This window comes from Lepidochelys kempii, chromosome 14 (genome assembly GCF_965140265.1).
Source record: "Lepidochelys kempii isolate rLepKem1 chromosome 14, rLepKem1.hap2, whole genome shotgun sequence".
NCBI lineage: Eukaryota > Metazoa > Chordata > Testudines > Cheloniidae > Lepidochelys > Lepidochelys kempii.
The window spans coordinates 29,074,642-29,091,547 of NC_133269.1; the positions used below are offsets into that span (position 1 = coordinate 29,074,642).

General features: G+C 50.4%; 2 protein-coding genes across 14 annotated transcripts in view; both read right to left on the reverse strand.

The window, feature by feature from the left end:
- Nucleotides 1-668: 668 nt before the first annotated feature.
- On the reverse strand, nt 669-5,056 carry LOC140898244 (uncharacterized). Its single transcript, XM_073311815.1, has one exon. It carries the CDS (start codon nt 5,040-5,042, stop codon nt 4,425-4,427), a length of 618 nt encoding a protein of 205 aa, XP_073167916.1. The 5' UTR covers nt 5,043-5,056; the 3' UTR covers nt 669-4,424.
- A 166-nt stretch (nt 5,057-5,222) lies between these two features.
- Nucleotides 5,223-16,906, reverse strand: part of LOC140898211 (uncharacterized) — a 39,478-nt gene continuing 27,794 nt past the window's right edge. For 4 of the 13 annotated variants that reach the window (XM_073311715.1, XM_073311713.1, XM_073311717.1 and 1 more), the window contains 3 exons: nt 7,629-7,854; nt 5,628-5,780; nt 5,223-5,305 (listed from right to left, as the gene is read on the reverse strand). In XM_073311715.1, the coding sequence (XP_073167816.1) occupies nt 5,660-5,780; nt 7,629-7,854 (347 nt within the window). In that variant the 3' untranslated portion in view covers nt 5,223-5,305; nt 5,628-5,659. Of the gene's footprint in view, nt 5,306-5,627; nt 5,781-7,628; nt 7,855-9,250; nt 9,348-13,596; nt 14,330-15,176; nt 15,366-15,940; nt 16,704-16,906 lie in introns of those variants that run through there. The other 9 variants (XM_073311714.1, XM_073311723.1, XM_073311718.1 and 6 more) reach the window with 9 other exon arrangements.

Genomic DNA, 16,906 nt, shown 5'->3' on the forward strand with positions numbered 1-16,906 from the left:
TGCTGTCAGGGTGCCAATGCCTGAGATGATGGGGCGCCCAGGATTTCCAGGTTTATGGATCTTGGGTAGTAGATAGAATATCCCAGGTTGGGGTTCCAGGGGTGTGTCTGTGCGGATTTGATCTTGTGCTTTTTCAGGGAGTTTCTTGAGCAAATGCTGTAGTTTCTTTTGGTAACTCTCAGTGGGATCAGAGGGTAATGGCTTGTAGAAAGTGGTGTTGGAGAGCTGCTATAATACCCACCTGCGGAAGTGAAGAAACAGATTGATAGAGCCAGAAGAGTTCCCAGAGACTGTTGAATTGGAATTCATTTGCAAAATTGTATACAATTAACTTGAATAGAGACTGGGAGTGGCTAAGTCATTATGCAAGGTAACCTATTTCCTCTTGTTTTTTCCTACCCCCCTCCCCCCAGACATTCTTGTTAAACCCTGGATTTGTGCTGGAAATGGCCCACCTTGATTATCATACACATTGTAAGGAGAGTGATCACTTTAGATAAGCTATTACCAGCAGGAGAGTGGGGTGGGGGGAGAGAAAACCTTTTGTAGTGGTAAACACCCATTTTTTCATGCTTTGTGTGTATAAAAAGATCTTCTATACTTTCCACAGTATGCATCCGATGAAGTGAGCTGTAGCTCACGAAAGCTTATGCTCAAATAAATCGGTTAGTCTCTAAGGTGCCACAAGTACTCCTTTTCTTTTTGCGAATACAGACTAACACGGCTGTTACTCTAAAGCAATAAGGCCTTTCAAAAAACAGAAGAGAATGTGCCTGATGCCAGAATAAAATGCTGATTTAAATAACTGACAATATTATAATAAACTGGGATTTTTCTTAGCCTGCCTTCTAATTACTTAACCTTCAAGAGGACTTCCTCCCCCTCCCTCCCTGCAATGTCTGGGTGTGAGATCATTTCAGTGGGCACAGTCTGCCTTATATAGCCCCAAAATAGCCCCAGAAATGCAGGGCCTCCCCTGGCTGCCTGCAGGGGAGCTCTGCTAATCCTCCTCTCAGTGCAGTGATTGGGGAACTGGCATTGCAGACAGTTCAACAGGCACCTCTGCTCAGCCTGCAGCTGCAGTCAGAAATGCTAGCAAAGGAATCTCAGCCAGTAGATAAGGAATAGGATGGAGAATGTTACAGAGAACATTATAAGGCCCTTGTATAAATGAGTGGGACAGCCTCAGCCAGACACCATGTGCAGTGCCTGTCACCCCACCTCAGACAGAAACTATTAGCTGGGTCTTCCCTAGGAGAAAAGGTGGGTTTTGAAGGTGGGTCTGAGCCAACGTGTTAAAAGCCTAGTGTAGGGAGAAAGATTTACAATGTAAGAGGTGGTAGCTGGATGGGGTTATCCCTGGATAGCTCCCTGGGATCTGATTTGGTTTCTGTGTTACAGGAACTTTGCTACAAACTACTAATGATGTAGCTAATAACACACCCTGCCCCTGCCCCTGCCTGAAGCTGACGGTGTGACCCAGGCACCTTAGGCCAAAGGGCAATGTAAGTGGGCCAGGAACATCCTCTCTGCCTTGATTTCCTTTTGCTGAAAAGCAGTCAGTGCCCAGCATGGCTTCTTGGCTGATAAAATACAAATGCTGAGCATTGTATTAACCCCTGTCATTTTATATAATCATTTCCTATCTCAGAAATAAAGAACTTCTTTCTTCCTGGTGGTTTGATTGCCATTTGTGGCCCAGCCCTGTGAGAAACAGGGGCAGAATAAGAAGCAATGGTCTCAAGTTGCAGTGGGGAAGGTCTAGGTTGGATATTAGGAAACACTATTTCACTAGGAGGGTGGTGAAGCACTGGAATGCGTTACCTAGGGAGACAGTGGAATCTCCATCCTTAGAGGTTTTTAAGGCCCAGCTTGACAAAGCCCTGACTGGGATGATTGAGTTGGGGTTGGTCCTAGTTTGAGCAGGGGATTAGACTAGATAACCTCCTGAGGCCTCTTCCAACCCTAATCTTCTATGATTCATACAGGAGTCAGCTGACATTTCTGGTGATGGGGTGAGTTGGAACCTGAGAGAGGAATGTCTTGGCAACTTCCTCAAGGCAGCACAACCAGCTTCACCAGCCTGTCCAGCTGAGTTGCGGCAGAAGCAGGAGAAGTGAATTAAAAGGTTGATAAAGCAAATCCCTCTCCCAACAGGCTGGCAGAGAGGCCTCAGGCCCAGCAGCTGGGGCTGGAGCAATGAGGAGAGGCTGATAGGGGACTTCTCTGCCAAGGGTTCTGCGGGACCAGGCGGTATCAGAGTCACTGATCAACTCAGGGTCACCTGTGACTGTCTATCCTCTGAGTCCAGAAAGGAACGGGCACGTACCCAGGAGGAGCTGAACACCTCGTTATGATGGATTGGGAGTCAAATTGCCTCCCCCAAAAAATTGGTCTCTCTCCTACACAAATATACGCATTGGGACTCAGTGACCTGAGATTAGGGCTTCACACCCATGACCCCAATCGGGATATCCGGGTGTTCCTGCACAGGCACCCGCACCCCCACGGACCTGTTGGGTCAGTCATTACACCTTTGAAGCAGCCAGATCATGTGAAAAGCCACATAGAACCAGACCCATTCTGAGCAGGGAGACAGCCCTGGTACGGCTGGCATTGCCGGGAGGTTTGAAAATCAAATTGAGTTTTTCAAAAGGGGATGAAAAAGACAGCAGAAAAGAGATTCCTGGTAACAGTCTGTGAATCAAATGCTAGAAAAGAGCAGAATCAAAGGAGCCGCTTTAGGAGATCCCCCCTGACACTGTCCCCCGGGCAACACATTCCCCCAGCAGCGCAGGGACAAGGCACAGGCAGGAACTGGCTTTTCCAATCTCTGCTCATCACCTTGTCCCAGGAAAGTCAATCTGCCCCAGGGTGCTGCAGGGAATGGGTCTGGGCATGGCTGGGAACCTCCTTCCCCACTTATTGCTTCTGCTGCCCCTTCCAGTCTCTCCCCAGGTCTCCCAACTGCCCCCTCTCCCCTACCCTCAGATTGGGAGACTTGGTCCCTGGCCCGGTGCTGGGATGTTCGCTCTCCTGGAGCTGGCTCAGCTCCTGCAGGCGCTCAGGGCAGCAGAGTCAGGGTGGGGGGTGGAGTCAGGGAGGGCATCAGCTCTGGGACTTGCAGACTCCCATCTGAGAACAGAGCTGGGGCGAGGAGGGGCCGTTTGTGCAGCATCACTTTCCTGCCCAGCTCCAGCCCTTTCCCTCAGGTTTCTCCCTTCACCTGGAGTCTGCGGCTCAGGAGCTGGTGTCAGCCCCCAGAGAGAGTCCCCCGGGCTGAGCAGAGAGGGGCGATAGGGAAGGGCTCTCCCTGCACAAACCCCACTGGGGAGCAGAGCTGCTCAGCCCGGGCTCTGACATGGTGATTGGGTACATTGGGAGGGGTCATGAGTACTGAAGCACCATCTGACCCAGGAAGCTTAACTCTGCCCAGACTGAACAGAGGTAATGCAAAAGCAGTCTCTTCTCCCTAAGCAATAGCCAGGGCCCTCTGATAGGGCAATCAAGCCCCCTCTCTATGCTCACCTGGGAAAACACAACACATGACTGATCTGACCAAAACACAGAGAAGCTTCCAAACCAAGTAAGACAGAGACAGGGTCCCAGAGAAACATGCCCACTGCTGCCATCCATGGCTCCAGGCCACCCCCTGGAGCCAGCTGCCCATCAGCCCTGAGATTGTTTTAATGTGGGGACCCTCTGAGAAAACATTCAGTCCCTCAGGTCTCATCTCCCCTGCTCCATCCAAGGTGGGGAGAGGCCCCTGTTAATCCGGGTGTACCTTCTGGGCTCTCTTGCTAACCATGGGCTGAGCTGACACCCAAACCCTCACCCAGCAGACAGTTACTGAGTAGCAGCTGGGGCTGGAAGCTGGGCAGAACAAAGCACAGCGGGGACCTTGGCCCAGGGGTTGAGTCTGGCTGGATTGTGGTGGCTAGGTGAGCCAATACTTCCAGGGTGCACTGTCATTACAGGGGTTGGGGTGGTGAAATCAAGTCTCAAGTCCTTTTGACCTTCCCCACAGTATTTTCTCCTGGTCTCCTAACCCCACTTGCTCCCAGCCTAACCTGTGGATCCTCCCAGCAGCTGCAGCAGCACAGTGTAGAGTCAGCAGTAGCAGGACAGTTGACAGATCTGTGTTGCAAGCATTGCTCTATACCCAGCTGACATCAGATCTCTACACCACTCCGGCTTACCCCCACTAACACCTCACCCCAAAAGAAACATCCCGGAAAGGAACCTCGACACAGCAAGGCCAGCAAAAGGAGAGCAGATGTGGCATTTGTAGGGCCAGTCAGTGGTAGTGGAGGGGGAGAGGAGCTAGGGACAAGCGTCCAGAGACAGGCAGACAGATACGCCAAAGCTGAATTCCCCTGACATATGAGAAGATCAGCAAATGTGTTTTTCACTCCCCCCTCTGCTCATCGGGGCCTTATAGGCCATGTACGTTTGCTGATGTGCTGATGTGCAATCAGATGGCAGCTCCGGCTGAAGCTCCTCCCACACCCCAGACACAGATAGTGTTTCTCTCCCGTGTGAACTCTCTTATGCCTAATCAGGTCTGAGTTCACAGCGAAGCCCTTCCCACAGTCGAGGCACTGGTAGGGTCTCTCCCCTGTGTGGGTTCTGTGGTGCCTGTAGATGTCTGATCTCTCTCGGAAGCTCTTCCCGCACTCAGGACATTGAAAGGGCTTCTCCCCTGTGTGGGTTCTCTGGTGCCTCAGGAAATTCGAGCTGCGGCTGAAGCTCTGCCCGCACTCGGAGCAATTGTAGGGTTTCTCTCCCGTGTGGATTCTCTGGTGCCTCTTGATGTCAGCGGTACCAATGAACCTTTTCCCACAATCAGGGCAGATAAAGGGTTTCTCCCCCGTGTGGCTCCTCCTGTGCCGGAGCAGGTTGGAGTTGTGGCTGAAGCTTTGCCCACACTCAAGGCAACTGTAGGGTCTCTCTCCCGTGTGCGTTCTCTGGTGTACAATAAGGTCCGAGCTCTGCCCAAAGCATCTCCCACACACAGTGCATGTGTATTTACTCTCTCTCATGTGGATTTTCGGTTGGATTATAATTTCTTTCAGGTCCTGAAAACCCAGGATCCTGACCCAGTGCCTCCACTAGGTGGCTTCTCTCCTCTATTTTTGGTCTACACTGACTGTGGGAAACATCCTCTTCAGATCTTGCCAATACCGACCCAAGTGGTTCCAGTTGCTCAGGACCTTCCTGCTGAGGGTTCCCACCCTCAGTCTCACTCACCGTCCGATGGCCTGCTGGGACAGAGAGAGAATCCAGACAGGAGTCACTCCCTGTGCTGTGGGAAAGGGAATAGGAAAGGGGAAAACAACCCAAAATAATTGTTAGGGCAATCGAAAAAATCAGGTTCTGAATCTTCCCCCCACCTTCTCCACAACCCTTCTCCAGAGGAGAGGATCCATTCTGCTTCCACCTCCCACCTGAACAGTCAGAAGCAAGGCAGGTACCACTAGAGGGCAGCCAGACTTGGTGCCTCATGCCGTGAGCATTTAGCCACTGCTGGGAATGATCCAGACCCCGGTGAGCTCACAGGGCCCTTGTGGGAATCCCAATTTTTTATTTGTCTTAACATTTCTGTGTCAGAATAACTGATTCCTCACCTGTGCAAGTGCCCCTGGAGATCTCACTTTCCTCAGTACCCTGCAGACCTGGGAACCACAGTTCTTCCCCTTGCTCCAGCTGGGAGATCACAGCAGGTTTGGGAACTGCAAATCCTGCTATTGGGAAAGGAGACCAGGGGAGACCAGGGATTGCTGTTGATACAGAGAATATTTGTTACAGAGAACTTTCCCTGATTTGAACCAAGCCTTTTTCTGTGCTGAGGGACATAGGATCTGGATGGATGGATGAAATCTAGGTCACAGAGACATTTTAGGGGAATCAGACACCTGCTGGGGGATGTGTTGTTCCCCTTGTAGGATGTTGTGACAGAATATACCTCTGTGTTCACACCCTACACACTGTTGTAATATTTTTTGTACAAAATATGCCTTGTGAGGTATCATTTGAAAACTCATAATTTGCTGATCAGCACTGTCCTGGTGAAATGTGTGTGGCAACATTGTACGTAAGTTATAAGATTCCCCTGTATGGTGTTCTTAACACATGTTCCAAACCCCACAGCCCTGCCCAAACAGAAGTTGGCAAACCAGTCTGTCCTAAACAAAGCAATGTCTGCTGTACTTAATTTTCATTGAAGCAGTAAACAGAGTCATCAAGCAGGGAACAAAGAAAACTCAAACAGGTAAGAAAAAAGCAGCAGGGAATATCCTTCCACATAGCCTTTTTGTCTCCTGATGCCCAGCCGGAAATGTTTTTCAAAAGGGGGACTGAAACAATAAAAAGGAAGGACAATCACTGCAAGACCCATTCTCTCTCCCTATCACATTCTCTGCACCTAAAGAGACAAAAGAAGCATTTGTTGGACTCTAGAAGAAGGGTCTTGACCTACAGGGTTTGGTCACTAAGACATGAAAACATGTGGGGAGAAACTTTGCTTGAATCTGATATAATTTGTTATGTATTAGTAAATGTCCTATCTTTATTTTCCTTGTAACCATTTTATGCCTCATTACTGTCACTCACTTAAAAGCTCTCTCTTTGTAGTTAATAAACTTGTATTGTTGTTTTATCTAATCCAGTGTGTTTACATTGAAGTGTCTGGGAAATTCCATTTGGGGTGACAAGTCGTGTGTATATTACTCTTTTTAAAGGAATAATGGACATAATATAACTTGTATTGTCCAGGAGAGGGCTGGACAGTATAGGACACACCTTTCTGGGGTAAAAACTAAAACTGGGGGTATGTTGGGGTCACCCTATAGTACAACCCAGGCTGGTGAGAGCCAGAGTGTAACCCAAGTGTGGCTGGCAGGCTGCAGTTTCTCTCTCTCTCTCTCTCACACACACACAGAAGCTTGCATACTCGAGCAAGGCATTAAAAGGCAACCAGGTGGCAGAATGGAGTGACACAGCTGCTCATTAGTCCAGCTTCTACCCTGACATATCACAGGCACTGATACATTTCAAGGCAGAAAAGGAGGCTTCATGATTATCTAATCTGATCTCTTGCACAACAGAGGCCAGAGAATCTAACCCAATGATCGCCATACACTAGGGGACTTGCTGACTTCAACACATCAGCATGACCAATCCCCTTGCCTCTTACTCAATCTCCAGAGATCAGCGCTCTCTCCAAACGAGAGATTTTATGCATTTTAGTGATTGTGAATCACAGACAGATAAATACAATCCCTTCTTCCCTCTTGAAAACTTGAGGGTAGGTTATCATCTCCATTGTGTCTCAGAATTTCCTGTCCCACAGGAGGTGTGGAGGGGCCAGTCCTTCTCACGTGGTCTCTGGGAACGAGAGGGTCTGAACCTCCTGAGATTTAAGGCAGACTCTTCACCAGGGAATGTTGGAAGAAACAAACCCTCCCATCAGTTCAGCTGAACCAGTAGCAGCTATAGTGTAGACAAGGTTCTGCCGGTTTCATTGCTTTTCATCTCCAAACTTGTGAAACTAGCTGGAAAAGAATCAAAGAAAAATCCAGAACAGAAGCAAAACCTGGGCACTTTAGAGGCCCTACGATTTCTAATACCTGAGGGGACAGGAATCCTTATCCAGTGAGGTCACGGTCTCATAGTTCTCCTGCATGATGTCCCTGTAGAGGGCTCTCTGACCCAGGTCCAGCAGAGCACATTCTTCCTCAGTGAAATACACAGCCACCTCCTCAAAGGTCATCAATTCCGCTGCAGACATGTCACTTCCCCATCCCCTGGGAGGATGGAACGATCTGGAGTGTAATGTGGATGTTGTTCTGCAGCCTGTCAGAGCAACAAGGGAAAAGAGGATGATTTCAGAAGGGGCGTTAGTCTATTTCACAACGTGATCCCCCCGGATCTCTCCCTGCAGACAGAACATCTCATCACTGCGATGCTGGGAAAGTGTTTGGACACTTTAGTTACAGCGTAAACCTGGTGCCTCCCCCCAGGACACAAACAGTCACAATTTCTGAGGGACCCCTAGAAAAGTGCTGACTCAAAAGAGACTCTTTCAGGGATTCTAATGTTTCTGATGTTGACATTTCAGTCATCATCAATAGCCTCCGAGTCAGCACCACTGACATGCACAGGGCAGGTTGCAGCTCAGAGTCTTTGTCTCAGGCACTCTGCAAACTCAGAGCAATGCATCTGCATCAGTCACACTCGGGTCACATTTTACAGATTTTCTTTGCCACTAGGACACCTAACGACCTGGTTGTGTGGGGTTTGTTGGGGGAGAGGGGTTATGAAACCTGAGACACCTCTCCATGTTCCATCCCCAACTAATGCTTTGCACACACACACCCGGGGGGATGTGCCCCACATTTTTGAAAATACGACTCCAGTGAAAACTTTTCTGCTTTCTAGTCTTCCAGTTGTTTCCCCAGAGACTCTGAATTTCTCACAAAGTAAATGTTTCATTTCAAAAGCCAGTTATATTTGCTAAGTGACAGCCTCCTGGTCTGTCCCATAAAATCCAAGGCCTGGAGAGCCAGGACATGTAATGTCAAAGAGATCATAAGTCCTACATCAGCACCAAAAGACTAGATTGCGGATGAGCACTGCCAGAGCACACCCTCGCCCGTGCAGACACTAATCAGCAAATCTCTCCGATTCTGTTTGATGTAAAGGGGGATGCAACATTATCATCACATGTGAGAGGAGAGCTGATCATTGTGCAGGCTGTAACTGTCAGCCCCACTTGGGCTGGGGACCCCAGACAACAGTTTTCTCTCCCAAACCAGAAGTTCCTGCATTTCAAACTGGGGACTGGGCAGGCAGGGGAATAGAGATGGGATTTTATATCACGGTTTTGATGATAAGGGAGAAAAGGGGTAAAATCCGAGGGGATTTTGGTTCATTCTTTTATAAATAACTAGAAAGTGCTAATTTCTCTCCCCTCATGGCAATGGGGAAGGGACCAGTGATTGGCTTTTATCTCAATATTTAATAACGGAAGAGAAAAGGGGAAAGATCTGTGGGGTTTTACATCTACATCTGATAACTGGAAAAACTGAGTCCTTATCTCCTACTAATTGTGTTGGACAGTGCATTTATCGTACAGCAAACACCATGCGGTACTTTATCTTTGCAACTGAATGGTTACTTAAAAGGCCAGGAAGTATAAAACTTAAAAGGAAGAGAGGGATGAGTTTTTGTGAGGTGAGCTTGTGATTACCATGTGGAGACGATCATGGAGCGGTGGTACTGTGGATGGGCTCTCTGAGGAACAGGTGTAAGTTGGAGATTTCTGCTTGAAGGTTGTGTGCTGACGTCTTAAAAACAAGGAAGGCACTGAGAAGTTATCCCTGGTGCTGGTGCAGATAAGCACAGACCAACGACATTTTCTTTGCTACGATGTCATTTCTGATTTTTTTAAAATTATATGAAGTTTGTGTTGGAGGTGGATCAGTGACTAAAGATTTTAAGCCAGAAGGACCATTACGGTCATCTAGCCTCCCTTCCTGTATAACGCAAGCCAGAGAATTTCAGAGAGCCGAGCTTCTGTTTGAGCTCAAGCATAGCTTTCAAAAACAGAGATATCAGTGATACCCAGCACTGTACATCCATAGCTCTCAGAGTGCTCAAAGTGTGGTATCATTATGCCCATTCTACACATGGGAAAACTGAGGCACAGAGCAGCAAAGGGACTCCACGGGGTTAGGGCACCACTCTCTCAAATTTAGTCCAGCTGCCCTCTCACCCACTGGGGGACTGCAAACATACCCAACCCCAACGGACAGGAGCCACAGGAACAGCCGCTGTGGGGTGAGTGCAGGACAGGCTTACTCTGTAAATCCCCTCCACGCACGCATGCAGGCAGGCACCCACCCACCCACCAGGCACCAGACCCGTCCCACTTTAGCCATGTTGGGAAGTAAGGGAGCTGCTGAGGCTGGGCCCCCAATTTCAGACACCCTGTGCCGGATTTTCAGATGTGCTGAGCACCCACTACTCAAACGGAGGGTATGGGGTCTTAGCGGTTCTGGAACCGGACTCAATTCTGACTCCTAAGAGCTGAGACACCCAAAATCTTTAAAAAACCTGGCGGACTTGCGAATGTCTATGCATGCCGGGATTGTCAGAGGTCCTAGGCTTCAGCCACTCCCATTGGCTCCTGAGGGAATGCCAGGTGCCCCCAGCTCTGAAAACCAGCTTTCCAGTTAGCTGCCTCCACCATCATCACTGGGTTTGCCACTGAAAGAACACTGCGGTGAGAGGGGCTCCATTCCCCTCAGTACAGACACACCACAATCAGCTCAGCAAGGAGCCTGTGTCTGGACTTACCCCAAGAAGAGACCCAAATCCCTAGGCCATTTTGAGTCTCTGAGCCCTGGTCTACACTAGGACTTTAGGTCGAATTTAGCAGCGTTAAATCGATTTAAACCTGCACCTGTCCACACAATGAAGCCCTTTATTTTGATTTAAAGGGCTCTTAAAATCGATTTCCTTACTCCACCCCTGACAAGTGGATTAGCGCTTAAATCGACGTTGCCGGCTCGAATTTGGGGTACTGTGGACACAATTCGATGGTATTGGCCTCCGGGAGCTATCCCAGAGTGCTCCATTCTGACCGCTCTGGACAGCACTCTCAACTCAGATGCACTGGCCAGGTAGACAGGAAAAGAACCGCGAACTTTTGAATCTCATTTCCTGTTTGGCCAGCGTGGCAAGCTGCAGGTGACCATGCAGAGCTCATCAGCACAGGTGACCATGATGGAGTCCCAGAATCGCAAAAGAGCTCCAACATGGACCGAACGGGAAGTACGGGATCTGATCACTGTATGGGGAGAGGAATCCGTGCTATCAGAACTCCGTTCCAGTTTTCGAAATGCCAAAACCTTTGTGAAAATCTCCCAGGGCATGAAGGACAGAAGCCATAACAGGGACCCGAAGCAGTGCCGCGTGAAACTGAAGGAGCTGAGGAAAGCCTACCAGAAAACCAGAGAGGCGAACGGCCGCTCCGGGTCAGAGCCCCAAACATGCTGCTTCTATGAAGAGCTGCATGCCATTTTAGGGGGTTCAGCCACCACTACCCCAGCCGTGTTGTTTGACTCCTTCAATGGAGATGGAGGCAATACGGAAGTAGGTTTTGGGGACGAAGAAGATGATGATGAGGAGGAGGTTGTAGATAGCTCACAGCAAGCAAGCGGAGAAACCGGTTTTCCCGACAGCCAGGAACTGTTTCTCACCCTAGACCTGGAGCCAGTACCCCCCGAACCCACCCAAGGCTGCCTCCTGGACCCAGCAGGCGGAGAAGGGACCTCTGGTGAGTGTACCTTTTAAAATGCTATACATGGTTTAAAAGCAAGCATGTGAAAGGATTACTTTGCCCTGGCATTTGCGGTTCTCCTAGATGTAGTCCTAAAGCCTTTGCAAAAGGTTTCTGGGGAGGGCAGCCTTATTTCGTCCTTCATGGTAGGACACTTTACCACTCCAGGCCAGTAACACGTACTCGGGAATCACTGTAGAACAAAGCATTGCAGTGTATGTTTGCTGGCATTCAACCAAAATCCGTTCTTTATCTCTCTGTGTTGTCCTCAGGAGAGTGAGATATAATTCATGGTCACCTGGTTGAAATAGAGTGCTTTTCTTCAGGGGACACTCAGAGGAGCCCATTCCTGCTGGGCTGTTTGCCTGTGGCTAAACAGAAATGTTCCCCGCTGTTAGCCACAGGGAGGGGGGAAGGTTGAGGGGGTAGTCACGCGGTGGGAGGAGGCAAAATGCGACCTTGTAATGAAAGCACATGTGCTATGTATGTAATGTTAACAGCAAGGTTTACCCTGAAAGAGTGTAGCGACTGTTTTATAAAATGTGTCTTTTTAAATACCACTGTCCCTTTTTTTTTTCTCCACCAGCTGCATGTGTTTCAATGATCACAGGATCTTCTCCTTCCCAGAGGCTAGTGAAGCTTAGAAAGAAAAAAAAACGCACTCGCGATGAAATGTTCTCCGAGCTCATGCTGTCCTCCCACACTGACAGAGCACAGACGAATGCGTGGAGGCAAATAATGTTAGAGTGCAGGAAAGCACAAAATGACTGGGAGGAGAGGTGGCAGGCTGAAGAGAGTAAGTGGCAGGCTGAAGAGAGTAAGTGGCAGGCTGAAGAGAGGGCTGAAGCTCAAATGTGGCAGCAGCGTGATGAGAGGAGGCAGGATTCAATGCTGAAGCTGCTGCAGGACCAAACCAGTATGCTCCAGTGTATGGTTGAGCTGCAGCAAAGGCAGCTGGAGCACAGACTGCCACTGCTGCCCCTCTGTAACCAACCGCCCTCCTCCCCAAGTTCCATAGTCTCCACACCCAGACGCCCAAGAACGCGGTGGGGGGGCCTCCGGCCAACCAGCCACTCCACCACAGAGGATTGCCCAAAAAAAAGAAGGCTGTCACATTCAATAAATTTTAAAGTTGTCAACTATTAAAGTGCTGTGCTTAAAGTGCTGTGTGGCATTTTCCTTCCCTCCTCCACCACCCCTCCTGGGATACCTTGGTAGTCATCTCCCTATTTGTGTGATGAATGAATAACGAATGCATGACTGTGAAGCAGCAATGACTTTATTGCCTCTGCAAGCAATGATTAAAGGGAGGAGGGGAGGGTGGTTAGCTTACAGGGAAGTAGAGTGAACCAAGGGGCGGGGGGTTTCATCAAGGAGAAACAAACAGAACTTTCACACCGTAGCCTGGGCAGTCATGAAACTGGTTTTCAAAGCTTCTCTGATGCGTACCGTGCCCTCCTGTGCTCTTCTAACCGCCCTGGTGTCTGGCTGCGCGTAACCAGCAGCCAGGCGATTTGCCTCAACCTCCCACCCCGCCATAAACGTCTCCCCCTTACTCTCACAGATATTGTGGAGCACACAGCAAGCAGTAATAACAGTGGGAATATTGGTTTCGCTGAGGTCTAAGCGAGTCAGTAAACTGCGCCAGCGCGCCTTTAAACATCCAAATGCACATTCTACCACCATTCTGCACTTGCTCAGCCTGTAGTTGAACAGCTCCTGACTACTGTCCAGGCTGTCTGTGTACGGCTTCATGAGCCATGGCATTAAGGGGTAGGCTGGGTCCCCAAGGATACATATAGGCATTTCAACATCCCCAACAGTTATTTTCTGGTCTGGGAATAAAGTCCCTTCCTGCAGCTTTTGAAACAGACCAGAGTTCCTGAAGATGCGAGCATCATGCACCGTTCCCGGCCATCCCACGTTGATGTTGGTGAAACGTCCCTTGTGATCCACCAGAGCTTGCAGCACTATCGAAAAGTACCCCTTGTGGTTTATGTACTCAGCGGCTTGGTGCTCCGGTGCCAAGATAGGGATATGGGTTCCGTCTATAGCCCCACCACAGTTAGGGAATCCCGTTGCAGCAAAGCCATCCACTATGACCTGCACATTTCCCAGGGTCACTACCCTTGATATCAGCAGATCTTTGATTGCGTGGGCTACTTGCATCACAGCAGCCCCCACAGTAGATTTGCCCACTCCAAATTGATTCCCAACTGACCGGTAGCTGTCTGGCGTTGCAAGCTTCCACAGGGCTATCGCCACTCGCTTCTCAACTGTGAGGGCTGCTCTCATCTTGGTATTCATGCGCTTCAGGGCAAGGGAAAGCAAGTCACAAAGTTCTATGAAAGTGCCCCTACGCATGCGAAAGTTTCGCAGCCACTGGGAATCGTCCCAGACCTGCAACACTATGCGGTCCCACCAGTCTGTGCTTGTTTCCCGAGCCCAGAATCAGCGTTCCACAGCATGAACCTGCCCCATTAGCACCATGATGCATGCATTGGCAGGGCCCATGCTTTCAGAGAAATCTGTGTCCATGTCCTGATCACTCACGGGACCGCGCTGACGTCGCCTCCTCGCCCGGTATCGCGTTGCCATGTTCTGGTGCTGCATAGGCTGCTGGATAATGCGTGTGGTGGTTAATGTGCTCCTAATTGCCAAAGTGAGCTGAGCGGCCTCCATGCTTGCCTTGGTATGGCGTCCGCACAGAAAAAAGGTGCGGAACGATTGTCTGCCGTTGCTCTGACGGAGGGAGGGGCGACTGACGACACGGCTTACAGGGTTGGCTTCAGGGAGCTAAAATCAACAAAGGGTGTGCCTGTACATCAAGGAGTATTTCAGGCAGGACTGCACGGAGGGTTCCAATAACAAATGGTGCACCTAAGTTATCGTTGTTATTGGAACAAGGAGGTTAGCCTGGCCTCTGATTGATACATGGCTAGATTTACCTCGCTGCACCTTCTCTGTGAGTGACTGCAATGTGATCTAGACAGGGGAGGAGGAAAATGAGTACAAAACAAATCTGGTCTATTTCTTGTTCTGACCCACTCCATCTATCTTTTACATCTTTGGCTGGCAGCAGACGGTGCAGAAGGACTGCATGCCATCCACATCTCATGGCTGCTCGGCAGAAGATGGTACAGTACGACTGCTAGCAGTCCGTATCGCCTGCCCGCTCACCATAAGACGGTTCAATAGGACTGACTGCAGGACTAAAGAGAATGACCTGCTCAAGTCACTCCAAATTTAGTCCCTGCGCCCATGTCTGCCCAGGCGCTCCTGATCGACCTCACAGAGGCGACCAGAAGCACCTCAGACATGACGATGACGGCTACCAGTCGTACTGTACCGTCTGCTGCCACAAGACAAGGGATTGCTGCTACTGTGTAGCAATGCCGTACCGCGTCTGCCAGCACCCAGGAGACATAGGGTGACGGTTACCTGAGCGGGCTCCATGCTTGCCGTGGTATGGCGTCTGCACAGGTAACTCAGGAAAAAAGGCGCGAAATGATTGTCTGCCCTTGCTTTCACGGGGGGAGGGAGGGAACGGGGGCCTTACGATATGTACCCAGAACCACCCGCGACAATGTTTTAGCCCCATCAGGCATTGGGATCTCAACCCAGAATTCCAATGGGCAGCGGAGACTGCGGGATAGCTACCCACAGTGCAACGCTCTGGAAGTCGACGCTTGCCTCGGTACTGTGGAAGCGCTCCGCCGAGTTAATGCACTTAGAGCATTTTCTGTGGGGACACACACACTCGAATATATAAAACCGATTTCTAAAAAACCGACTTCTATAAATTCGACCTAATTTCGTAGTGTAGACATACCCTGAGATGTGTCTGGAAGGATCCAGGAATCGTCCTTTAACACTGTGCTCTTCTTAACTCCAGTCTCCTCAGGAGCCCCGGACCCTGTCCTGTTGCTCTGCTGAAGGACTGACTCCTGCATGGGGCTTTAGTGCATTTTACATTGTGATTTGCCACAGCTTTCTTTGCTGCAGAGACACCCTGAAGAGTCTGGGGTATCAGAAAAACGCCGGGTCGCTTTATCACAGGGAAAACCCAACAGGACTAGCAGAGTGTCTGAACCAAACTCTGGAAAAGAGCAGGACCAAAGGAGCTGCTTTGGGGGCTCCCCCTGACACTGTCCCCAGGGCAGCGCATCCCCCCAGCAGCGCGGGGACCAGGCAGAGGCAGGAACTGGCTTTTCCCCTCCCTGCGCCTCCCCTTGTCCCAGGAAAGTCAATCTGCCTGGGGTGCTGCAGGGAACGGGGCTGGGCAGGGCTGGGAGCCGGGAACCTCCCTCCCCACTGACTGCTCCTGCTGCACCTGTCTCCCTCCTGCCCCCCTCCCCTCGGGCTGGGAGACTCGGTCCCTGGCCTGGCCCAGGCCGGCCGCTCTCCCGGCGCTGGCTCGGCTCCTGCAGTCGCTCAGGGGGGCCGAGCAGGGGTGGGGGGCGGGGGGCAGCAGCTCCGGGACTCGCAGACCCCCGCCCCCTCCCCCCGGGAGCAGAGCTGGGGCGAGGAGGGGCCGTTGGTGCAGAGTCACTTTCCCCTTCGGCCCCGGCCCTTTCCCCGGGTCTCTCCCCTCACCTGCAGGCTCTGGCTCAGGGGCTGGTGTCGGCAGAGCCCAGGGCTGCCCAGGGGCTGAGTCCAGCCCCCGCAGAAAGCCCCCATCCAGGCTGCAGTGGCAGCAGCAACGCTGATGACCGTCTGACCCAGGAAGCTCAACACCGCACATGCTGAACAGCGAGACCGAGAGAGCAGCCTCCTCTCCCGGATCACTAAACAGAGCCCTCCGGTGGCCACAGCTGATGAACCCCCATAGAAACATGACTGAGATCCAGCCAGTTCCTTCATAACGGAGAGAAAACTCCAGAGTGAATAAACCAGAGACAGAGAAACGTGCCCTGTAGGACCCCAGCCTCTTTTGCTGCAGAATATGGGAGGAGTGTCAGGAAGAGAAAGGATGGTCTCCTGGTCATGGAAGTTGATTGGAGAACTGGATTCTTTACCTGCCTCTGCCACAATCCTGTGCAATGCTGGGCAAGTCACTTAAACCAAGCATGTCACAGCTGGCCATGAGGTGTGTGCCTCACTTTCTGGGTGCCCAACACAAGACACTGGGGGCCAGATTTGCAGGGGGTGCTGAGTATTTACAACCACAGCTGACCTACTGGAACTCTGCTCTGACTATGGAAAGTGCTAAGTGCTCTGGAACACTAGGCCCTGAGTGTCTCCAGCTGGGCACCCACAACCAGAGGACACTTCTGACCATTTTGGCCTTAATCACTCTGTACCTCAGTTTCCAGTCTGCAATCTGGAGATTGTGATGCCATGTCCCCTGCCACAGGTGCTGTGAAGATAAATGTATTAATGTTTGTGAAGCACTCAGATATGTCATGGGAAACACCCAGGAGGAAATTAATAATTTTGTATTCAGTACAGGGTTTGGATTTGAATGATAATAAGTCCATGATAATTAACTAATTGATTGTAAATCAATAATATTATGAGAATAATCATTTATTCATTGGTGATCCCTGAATATTTTAATTA